The 12080-nt window shown below is 40.2% G+C and overlaps 1 protein-coding gene across 2 annotated transcripts in view; it reads left to right on the plus strand.

The window, feature by feature from the left end:
- Nucleotides 1-12080, plus strand: part of rabgap1l (RAB GTPase activating protein 1-like) — a 103885-nt gene that overhangs the window by 64979 nt on the left and 26826 nt on the right. For both annotated transcript variants that reach the window (XM_054603533.1, XM_054603534.1), the window contains exons 14-17: nt 248-361; nt 7375-7449; nt 9252-9377; nt 11664-11807. In XM_054603533.1, coding sequence (XP_054459508.1) covers nt 248-361; nt 7375-7449; nt 9252-9377; nt 11664-11807 — 459 coding nt within the window. The remainder of the gene's footprint in view (nt 1-247; nt 362-7374; nt 7450-9251; nt 9378-11663; nt 11808-12080) is intronic.

Consider the following 12080-nt stretch of genomic DNA (forward strand, 5'->3'; position numbering starts at 1 on the left):
ATTGTGTATAAACATTTACAGAGAGAGAAAATATATATAAGAGCATGAGCAGAGTAAATGTCAGAAAGGTTGTCGGTGCTCAGTTGAAAAACTCTGCTGTTTGTCATTCCACAAATCAATTTAAAACAAGTGCATAAATCTGAATTTGCCGTATCTTAACTTGCAGAACTCCCTGTACATATTGTGTTTCTAAATTTGGTTTTAATTTTGTCAACAGTCTAAAGCGTGTAATCCATGTGTGTTGCAGGACTCGGCTCAAGAAGGTGTCATCACCCGGGACATTCACCGCACCTTCCCTGCACATGACTACTTCAAGGATACTGACGGAGATGGACAGGATTCATTGTACAAGATCTGCAAGGTGATCCTCTAGACATGGCATTAAGGGTGTGGGGGGGCAGCTGAGTAGAGTAACATCAAGATGTTTGGAATTTTGATAAAATTAGCTGTACTGTATGTTAACTCGATTTCTCTATGGCATCCAGTAACAGAAGGCAAATCTCGATACACATTCTTTCATGTTGTGTTCAAACGTTTTTTTTTAAACTTTCCTGCTGAGAAGCGCTGTGAGATGAGTAGCTAATTCTGAAATGTGCGCTCGACCTTGTACAATTTGTGCCATTTCCTATGAAGCCAGTCTTTGGGGAAAAAAAGTTTTTAGTTTTTTTTGCTCTTTGTGGTCTGGCAAGGCTAAGTAGGAATTTGTTTGGCATTTCAAGTTGGCTCTACAATATATGACTGACAGTGCCCGCATTTACTGAGACATCAACATGAACCCTTCCTACACATGAGACACTGGACATACACACCACTCAGTGGGAAGTGATTAATCTTTCTACCAAATTTTGAAAGTGGAAAAACATGGTTGCTGTTATGTAGGTGGCAGATCTCTCTCGAAATTAACCACCAAATATGGTTTCTGAATATCAATTTTAGACAAGAAATAGATGATTCATTTGCAGAATATTTTGTGCTTCTTTTGCAACAATTTCTTTTAGTTTTGGACACATATACTCAAGTTTGCAATGTCCACGTATTGCTTGTTATTATTTATAGGCTGTCTGTAATGGTGGCAGCCAAATATGTCTGAAATGTGCACAATATAAGCATAGGCACACATAAAAATATATTTGATTTAAGGAAAGGAGTGAGGTAGAGCAGTGTGTTAATTAATATAGTATTAAGAGACTAAAATCTAGTTTGAAAAGTGATGCTATTTGGTTGGTTAAAGTTGAAACACATGGTAAGCCCTCTGGACTGACTAAAATATATAGCAATATAAAGAGGTGATTTGATGGATATAAGATACTTAAAGTTACAATGAGGAACTTTCATCTTGTTCTGATTTTGGCTGTTACCCTATAGACACAATGGTTATTGTTTCAGAGACCCTTTATAAAAAATGACTTAACTGCGTGCCGGTTCGTTGCTAGAGACCACACTGGAGTCTGAGTTAAAGGAGTTTACTTCATGAGAAACTGCATGATTTTGTTGGATCTAGCTAGAATTTGACCCCTGTGGCACCTACACGATTTGAGAATGACTATATCGCTTATGAAGGTCATAATAAAGCATAGTTTAATAACCAGCTAAAAGTGTTTAGTAGAAAACAATATCTGTCTCATGTAGACCTCATGACCTTTTGTGGATCAGCCTGGTACCATTAAAAAAACATGCAGGTGAGGCTCCTTTATATTAAAATGAATGAGAAAAATAAGTGCTCCAAGGAGAGGGTCCCAGTGGACTCACATCCTGAGGTAAAATGTACCTGTGAAGACACAAGGTACATTTTATTTCTACAAAAGCCAAGGTCAGCACTACTGTAATGTATGAAAGCCAGTCTTAATCTCTGTCACTGTCCTCAGAGGTTGTCTGCAGCTGTGAACTCAACCAGGACAAGCTATTATGCACACACGTCTTTGCCTTGCCCTACAATATATCCAGCAGCTCTATCACAGAGAAAAAAAAAGAACTATGAAATCAGCATGTATGATTTTAGTAAGGAATCAAATAGTCAAACATATCATATTAACAGTTAACTAAGCTTGGAAATGGAAGCACATTTTGCTGGTGAATAGAGTACTGGGTTTAAATGTCATCCTGCACACCAACAGGAATTCTAAAGATACCAATAAAGGTATAAAATAAAAAATGTTTTGCTATATTGTTATCTCAGAGAGGAAAAGAAAATATTAACTGTTATAGTAATTAGGCGCTAAAATCTTGCATTCATTGATTGTGTAATGAATAGAAACCTGTGAGGACAAAGCTAAATCCAATGAAGGGAGTGAATACAGAGTAATCACTAAACACAAATGTGGGTATCACAGAAGTGTTTTGTTTATTGATTAAAATTGAAGGTAGTTTTAGAATGGTGAAGTAGAACTTTTGCTCCTTTTTGAATTTTCCTGGCGCTGCAGAAGTAGAGTATGGCCGGTCAGCGCTCTGGGAGAACCTGTCAGGAAGGGTTAGCATCCATTCCGGACCCAACTAGGTCAGTGGCGAGCCAGCCTTCATTTGTATGCAAATCCATGTAGATTTGCTGCTGATAAGGTTAGTTGGATCTGGAGGCATGAGTGGGTTACAGGCACAGAGAATCCAGGACAAAGTTTATATTCATCTTCATATCCTACTCAGCAGTAAGCCTAGAGTCTTTTATTTTCTAACCTTTAGTCTCTGGGGAAGGTCACCTGAGCTCCGTGCTCTTTTTAAGTAATAATATGCGTCATTCTCTCAATGCTTCACTCAGTCACACTCCCAGCCAACCTGTACAGCCTCAGACATCTACTGGTGGTCCCTCAGAAGGCCTGCAGGGGCAGTTCGGGGTTGACTGCCTCACTCAAGACTCTGACAGTGGGTTTTCAGGGAGATGGGAACATTATCCTTCCACCTTGTGTGGGGATTCAAACCCTGGACTCTCAGATAAAGAAAATATCTGCTATATTTCCAAGGAAACAAAACTTAAACAAAGTGGGGGAAAAAAACAAACATGATAATGCCTCATCAACCCGGCTAATGTTGCATATCCCAGTGATCACTGAGTGTTTTCATGCACACATTACTCAGGATACTGGTTGATATCCTGGTGACCGCCACCCGAATCGAGATGTGTACACTTGTAAATACAATACAGCAGGGTTTGTAAGAATAACGATTTGCACTGCTTAATCCCTGTCTATTCTGAGGCTGACGCTGACATTTGATCTACACAAACGAGAAAATGTCTCTACTATACACCGAGCCAGTGATGTATCACAAAAATAACCATGGAAACAGACCTCAGGCTGCAAAGTCTTAACAGTCGGAGCTTTATACCTACATGTCCCATCATCTTATTCATAAAAGGAAAGTTTATGAAAAGGATTCCTTGCTCGCTCAAGGACATATCTTCAGGAAAGATGAATAGTTCCATTGGTTGTTGCAAAATCAACCTATGACCTATAGTTTATGAAATGAAACAGTTCTCTAAATACTATCACTTTTGTAGTAATAATACCTAACTCATTTGTCTTAAATGTTTTCTCAAAAGTTTTACACGTATAGAAGTATAACAATCCTGTCCTTATTGGTTATGAGAAACCAGGCATATAGATGGTAACAATCCACCCCTCTGATCCTATTATCTGCTCAGGCTAACAAATTTAGATTTCACCCACCAGGACCTCCCCCATCCATCTGTCAGCATGCACTTCTCCCAGCCGAATTGGGGACATGTGAATGCCACACTCCATCAAGCATGTCAGGTTGTAGATTACACTCCAGACAGCTCCACAAGACTTCTTCATTACCTCCACTTCAAACCCCAAATTAGCTGAACAGATCAGCAGTGGAGCTCTGGATGTCCATACTCATTTTTCAAGCATGCAAAGGGGGATATAATCTTTTAACCCGATGTGTGGGGGTTTGACTGCTGTTGAAGTTAATGTCCATCAAAGAGGTAGCATCCTGCCAAAATATATGTCAGGAAGATATTGAACCGTCACCAGCTGAATCATTTCGAATGGCTCTGGATGAGAGCCGAAATAAAAACATAATATTTAAAGCATAAATTGTAATTTTGTGTGTCATTAAACTCTATTGTACTGTACTGAACAACTGCCCCAACATTTGTACAGGGGAATATGACTATATAGTTACAGGATATCTGTTCTAAGTTCTCTGAGTCCGTGTTCAGTGCTGGTGCTGCTGACCGTTTAAGCATGTTGAGCTGCCGGGCTCCTGGTTTTGCCCACCAGCTTATATGTAAAGTAGAAGTCAGGTGATGTGATTTACCTCCCCTGTATGGTGCCCCACTTACCTCTGATGCCTCCCATTTATTGGGCAGGCTTTGGAAGGAAAACGACTTACTGTTCAGTGATAATGTATGATTATTACGCCCTGTACAGTATATCTTTCACAGATGCTGGCAGATAAGAGTTTGAGCTATTTGATTTGGTCTTTGCCTCCTTCCATATAAAAAAGTGTGGGTCGAATAGCTTTAGAGTTTTAACTCTCCACAGATCCTTGTTTACACTGTGAAAAAAGGCCTGTCTGTTTGCTCATTAGCGTGATTGGTGGGGTGTGTCAACTACCAACCGTTTTGAGACGGCGCCTCTCCTGAGCGGTCACCTGAAGGTTACTCTCCTTGGTCGGTCCTCCATACTTAAATGACAGGACCAGCCAGGTTTCGTATATTGGACAGGCCACCTCTTCTCCTACCACTGCAGTGGTGAGACGACTTTAGTTATGGCTTGACTTGAATTTACTGTTCATAATCAATCGGGCTTGGACAGTGGCAGTGGATTTGGCCTTCCTATCACAAGCTAAGCTTTTCTCCTTAATGACATCCAACCCCGTGGTGAGTGACGTTTTTTTATGTTGCATTGGTACCATGATAGTGCTCAGCATGGCAACTGTTGTCAGCCCCAAAAGAAAAACACCTGCTCAGCACCAAACAGCAGACTAGCTGTTGAACATAGTGAAGCATTTAGCGAACTAAGAGCCAGATATTTCCTTCAGAAGTTGGTAGAGACCAAATACAGAGCAAACCGAGTTAATTGATAATTAAATAAAATGATAGCTTCTCCGTATGTTTAATAACGTCTTATTGACTGAACAATATCATACAACTTGGTCACGGCTGAACTTTACATTACATTACATTACAGTTCGCTTTTATCCAAAGCGACTTACAGGAAGTGTATTCAACAAAGGTATTCAAGAGAACTACTAGTCACCAGAAGTCATAAGTGCATCTCCTTTCTTAAACAAGCATCTTAAAGCATAAACCAGAGCAAAAGTACAGTGCAGAGGCAAATTACTACGAATACAATAATTGCAACAGACTAATACGAATATAATAAGTGCTACAAACTCCTACGAATAGGATAAGTGCAATAAACGAATACGAATACAATAAGTGCAACAACTAATACGAATGCAATAAGTGCTACGAGGAAGGCTCAGGGTAGTACTTCATGAAGAGGTGAGTTTTCAGCCTGCGCCGAAAGATGGGCAGCGACTCTGCTGTCCTGACGTCAGTGGGGAGTTCATTCCACCACTGAGGGGCCAGGACAGAAAGAAGCTGTGACCGGGTGGATCGGCCGCAGGGACCTCTGAGCGACGGGGCAACCAATCGCCCGAGGCAGCAGAGCGAAGTGGTCGGGCGGGGGTGTAGGGCTTGACCATGGCCTGGAGATAGGAAGGAGCTGTTCCTTTCACTGCACCAGAGTCTTAAACTGGATGCGAGCTCTTACAGGGAGCCAGTGTAGAGAACGGAGAAGGGGAGTTGTGTGGGAGAACTTGGGGCGATTGAACACCAGACGTGCTGCAGCTTTCTGGACGAGCTCCAGAGGTCTGATGGCCGACGCCGGGGCTCCGGCAAGTAGTGAGTTGTACCTAGAAAGTCTGTTTCTTATAGTGGGCATATAATTTTGGTGTTATGTTATTAAATACACGGACTTAGCTCAGCATTTATTAAATAGATGCCTCAAAGTGACTGAAAAAGTGATAGAAGAGAGAGGTTGAAACCGACAAAGAGAAAACCCAAAGAGAGAGAGACATCCCTCAAGGGAAATTCCTCTGAAGAACAAGAAAAAACGCTGGCACTAGAAAGAAACTGTCGCTACGGTTATGTCGGTATGCGCTGATGCTTTAGATCAACAAGGCAGATCAAATGATGTTTGATCAAATTATTTGATCCTGACTCTGTAAAGGAAGCCGGAATTCCTGAGTATACTAAAAATATTTTTCATGATTACTCAGGCATAGTTATCACTGTACTATATATGTGTTCGTGAAACTTAAACCTATATTAAACAACAAGTAAATATAGCAGCATTATTGAATGGTATATTTAGAAGAAAAACGGACTGACTGTTAAACCAATGGCTGACACGCCCCCTCCCTCAACACTTGAGTCCAAGACACTAAATCCCCCAGCTGCTCCAGTGGACTTGTTCATTGACTGGTGTAACTGTATCACACTGCGGTTGAATTGTGCAGCCCCTTAGTGACAATGTCTGTAACTCTGTAAGACAAGCAGTGGCATATAAGTATTCAAGTTCCCTCACTGGGTAAATAATGGGCAGAGGTGGGACTATGTCATTGTTGTGCAAGTCACAAGTAGGTCTCAAGACTTTTCCCTAAAGTCCCAAGTAAAGTCCTAAACTTTGAGTTTTTAGTCCAAAAGTAGTCATAATGCTCTTTTCACTTCATTTGTTCTTTGTTGACCACAATGTAGGTTTTTTGTATGTGAACTAAATTACCTAAGGTATCGTAACATTAGTCCTTCATTGTTTTCTCCTGCAGCTTGATTTGATGCGGTCAGATTGGTTTGAACCAAATGGATCCGGGCAAATTAAGTGTCGACTTGCTTGGATTTAATAGCGCTGACATTAGTTGATTCAGGAAAAAAAGCTTTATTGATTGATTTGTGGCACACTTTCTAAATAACACATTTAAAAATGTCGGGGTGTGGGGAAAGGTATCAAGTAATTTTAAGTCAACAGGCTCAAGTCCAAGTGTAAATAAATAAGTAGTATTGTTCATCAGTAGTAACTTTTAGCTTCCAATATTTAGCCTTAACCACTCGCGGATGTAAGGCATTTTCACTCTTCATCAGTAATGTCACATCCATGGTGATGGTATTAAGAGTCCCAGTATTATATGGATTTGTCATTAGCACCTGTGCGAAACAATCAGCAACCAGTTTGTGACTATTGCTGATCCTGACAGTATTTTAAAGACCAACTCTAGCTGCAACACACACAACTTCACATCAAGGGTCACCACTGTCTGTTCCACAAATTATTACAGTTAATGTGTCCACACAGGTTGGTTTGAAAACTGTTAGAATAACCAAACTGAATTTGTTTTTTTCTTTCTCTCTCAAAGGCCTACTCTGTCTATGATGAAGAAATTGGTTATTGCCAGGGTCAGTCGTTCCTCGCTGCTGTTCTCCTGCTTCATGTGAGTTAACTTGTCATCCTGGCATCCACTGAACCTGCTGTCTCATGGTCAAGACAATGCACTGGTAGATGACTAGATGGATACAATACATACACATGTATGCAAACCTAGGTTGAATACAACAGTTTACAATAACAATGTTGTTTTGTTTCCTTCTTTACATGCACATTCTCATTAACAACATTAGTAAAGCCTAGAGTGAATCTATAACATTTACCTCTTTTACATTTACAAAAGAACTTGTTTCTTGTGCTTTTCTCTTTTCCCATTCACACTCTCTGAAAATGCATGTTACCCTGATGCTACAGACTGTGTTTGAGGACAGCAGTTAATCAAATTATTACAAGATTGACACTGTAAGAGACAAAATATGTCAGCATTGTGCCGCTGCAGCTACACCTCTCTGCATCTATAGAAACCAAAGCTTGTGCTGGGTGTAATAAAGCAGAGCTGAGACAAAATATGAGAATAAATGGAGGCTGAGAGGGAGACAGAAAGAACGTCTCTGGCTGACCGCTGGAATGAACAGGCTTCATAGCAGAATGATGTGGACGAATAGAGGGTGTGACAGATTGCAAGAGAAGGTAAAGCTGATAAAGCATAATACAGCCATAGCAGAAAACTAGAAGTGGTAAAGAGGTAGACGAGACACTCATTCACTCTCTCAGCGATTTAATTTCAAGGTCACAGTCAGACACGCGTTTCTTAAAGAACGTCTGCTCTATAAACCTGTCCCCATGCACTTTAAATTAAATTATTTATTTTCATTCCTTTGTTCCATGTTTATTGTCTGTTCAAACTATGTTGCAAAATCTAAAACATTTGTGTTTAGGGAAGTTGTTAAAAGACCGATGGAGGAGAGTCAGAGGAGTAGACAGAAGGAGGCGGGAGTCCTAAGTGGAGGACGAAGTTTGGTTTATGTCCAATTTCCAAGGGCAGTAGAGGTTAAAGAGGAGGAAGACGGAGGAAGAGTGGAGAGGGGAAGAGAGGTCGAAAGGAGTTGGGGTGAGAAGAGATGCTGGGATAGTCATGTGGGAGAGCAATGGATAATTATAGTCAAGACACACCATGATGTACAGAGGAACATGGACTGGAGTGGAATAGATAGGAGTGTGGAGGAGGAAAACAGGAGGAAGTAATGGAGGAGGAGGCTGTAAAGAGGAAGAGGGGGAGAGAAAGCAGCAGTAAAAGAAAGAGAGGTTATGCTGGAAGAGGAGGCAGACGGGTTATAGAGGAAGAAGAGGAAGAAGGGAGAGGTTATAGAGGAGATGTCAGGAATATTAATAGGGGTTCTGGTTTACCTGCAGGAGCCCATTCAGCCCCAAACACATACTGTCACTCTGATTAAATATCACCTCACTGTGTGTTTGTGTGCGTGTGAGTGAGTGAGTGCGTGCATGCATGTGTGTGAGAGGAATAAACCCATATAACCACACAGAAACACACACAGGTTTGAAATGTCTCTTATCTTCATTCATCCAAGCAACACACAATGAAGCACTCCCATTAAAGCACATTTTGCACACTTACACATATAAAATCCGTGAAGTTTGTCCCTTAATGTCATTCACACCTTCAGCTTCTTCTGTCCTTCAGGCTTTATTTTGAGTCAGTCAAAGAGTGCTGAATAATAAAATGTGGCTGATCTTGTCTTGAAGAAGGTGTGACCACCAGTTCTCGTGAAGGGAGGCAAACAAAATGTCCTGGTTTCATTTGTTGCCTCAAATGTACATTTTGAACAGTGAGTTGTTCAGACTTTAAGTTCATGTCCCTGTAGTTTATTGTTATCCATGTTGTTTCAGATGCCAGAGGAACAGGCTTTCTGTGTGTTGGTAAAAATCATGTATGACTACGGCCTCAGAGCTCTCTACAAAAACAACTTTGAGGATCTTCACTGCAAGTTCTACCAGCTGGAGAGGCTGATGCAGGTTAGTGATGCACTGTTTTATAATATTTGAAATGTAGTGGAATGTATTGTAATGCAGTGGAAAGTAACATAATGCGGAGAAGACGAACCTGACTGGATGGACTGACAATGGATGAAAAAGAGTTGAGAAGTGGGCGGGGCCACTGGTTCTGGAAGTTCTTTTTCCGGTACTATATTCCCTTTGCAAATTTTTCTTCAAACAATATACTTATTGTTAATCACCATATAAACCTAGGACTCTCCTGCATTGAGTAAAGACTCGATTGGTTAATTTTATGGCCACCTGTTTAAATTATTTGATCTGCATTTTCGATAAATCAAGTGTTCTCATCATTTCAACATTGGCAGACGGCTCAAAATACTACAATACACATGAGCCTTGGTCATTAAATTACATTACAGTCATTTAGCATGAAGGAGAAGACAGCCAGAGGTGCCAATGAAAGCGCTAGCGAATTCAAGTCAATGCAGTTGAGAATCAAAGCAACATAATGTCCAAGTTAATCCTAAATTGACCCAGAAATTAAGACTAAATGGATTAAAACAGATTGAGTTTTAAATTTTCTAGACAATATATGTAAAAAAAAATTCTCACGCCAATTTAAGTTTAATGATGGGATGTTTGTTGCCAAAAACTTACCTTGGGACTCATAGTTGACATCTACCTTCTTAACCGGCAGTTGTTAATGTTTTGTACTCGTAATTTAACTGAGGGAATGTCATGATAATCCAAGCTGTAGAAGTGCTTCAATTATAAATAACGTAATGTCAAATATAGGGAAACAATTCATGGAAATTTTACTTCTGGTGCCATGGCGCCTGAAATGGCTTCTCCCGAATTGCAACCCTATAAGGCTTCGACCACAAATCACTCCCAGTTTGTTCATGATCTTTGTTTCTTTTATTAGTTCGTTCATCACACGTTTTTCAGACACTTCTGGGTGTTGTTGAAGAAATTATAAATCTCACCGCTTTCTGGCAGAAATTAAAACGACTTGGCCTTTAAATCAGTCGTTTCGTCTTCATCATCAGTTAAAATGCGATGAAATTCACTTCACATATCCAGCTATCCTTGTTGCACAGACTGGTCTCAAGGAAAGTAATTTACACAAGATTTGATTTTCCAACATTTTTACTTCATTGAGACGGTCCCTTGGGCTGTTACACTTAATTAATGATTGAATGCAGGGTTTGTGCAATTACTCCAACTGGTTGCCACTAAAAAGAAAAGACTAGCAGACTAGCTTACATAGAGCATGTTACCAGTGATTGCATCATCTGTGGGGGACGACATGTTTGTTGTTGCCTTGATGACTCCTTTCTGTTCACAAAATATAATAGAATGTAACAAGAATTACTTATAAGCATGTGTGTGAGACTTGCGGTCTCTGTAGGCTAAAAAGCATTCTTTCTGTCTATTGAGGCTGATGTTCCTGGTGCTGGTTGAGTCCCATCCAACTCAGGCATTACAGCCAAAATCCATCCACTGAGTAGAGTTTATTTTAGCCCTGAAATCCATCCTCGCCCTGCCAGCAGTTGTCTCACAGCATCAAGACTCATTTAGCATCGACCAAATGCGCTCAATGTAAGGATGTTAGCATTGACTGCTAATTATTAGCGTACAGGTGGGAGCTCACTATCTGATCCAGTCAGGTGTCTTGTGACACGGTAAGTGTTGCTGCCAAAGTGAATTGCTATCTTGCTGATTGCATGACTCTAAGACAAACGTACTTTTATACTTGAAAGCTTCAGCTGTCTTTTTGAGGTATAAATCAAAAAACAATAACGTAAAAACAGATTAACTGGAACAAACAAATAGTGAGGAAAGAGAATAATTTGTGGCAGAAAAGAACAAATGTTGGAACCCTCATTAAATTGATAACACAGAAAAATATAATAATATTCAAATATAAACTTTGATTCGATGAAAAAGATTCCTCAACAAAAGTAGAATCGCTCTTTCTTACAGCTTTGTATTATCTAGTATCTTTTTCTTTTTATATAGTTTGAAAAAGTGTGCAGTGTATGAATAATGTCTCTGACTTTTGGGCAACTGGGACTTAATATTGAATTGTGTTACTTGTCTTTTTTAACTTTTTCTTTTGTTCTTGGGGCTCTCTTAAAAGAGATTATCATTGCAGTGAGATGGCATGATTTAATAAAGGATGAGTAAAAATGAAATAATGTAAAATTAAAATGACAAACAGAGCCACATCCTTCTGTTCTTGTAAATGCTGTTTCATCTCATAGGTTTCTCCTCCTCCTTGTCTTCTATCTGCTCCCACAGGATCTGCTTCCAGACCTGTGGTCCCACTTCCAGAAGCTGAACCTGGAGGCACACATGTACGCCTCCCAGTGGTTCCTCACCCTCTTCACTGCCAAGTTCCCCCTGTGCATGGTTTTCCACATCACTGACCTGCTGCTCTGTGAGGTATAATTTGGCTCAATGCACTTCTTTTTACTGGTAGTATGTGGAGAGTGATTTGGTTTATATTGTCAATTAGGAGAGGTACAACCATCCAAAAAGATGAGAAGATTATTAAGGAGGTAGGAAAGAAGGTCACTGGTATGTTAGGAGGGAGTATGGCAACCATTAAGGTAGGAGGAAGGAGACATGAAAGTAAAACAGGAAAGAAAAGGATGGAGGGAGGAGAAGTTGGTTCAACTGTACAGTGACACTCTACTGACCAGCTTTGGTTTGATC

This window comes from Anoplopoma fimbria, chromosome 8 (genome assembly GCF_027596085.1).
Source record: "Anoplopoma fimbria isolate UVic2021 breed Golden Eagle Sablefish chromosome 8, Afim_UVic_2022, whole genome shotgun sequence".
Lineage (NCBI taxonomy): Eukaryota > Metazoa > Chordata > Actinopteri > Perciformes > Anoplopomatidae > Anoplopoma > Anoplopoma fimbria.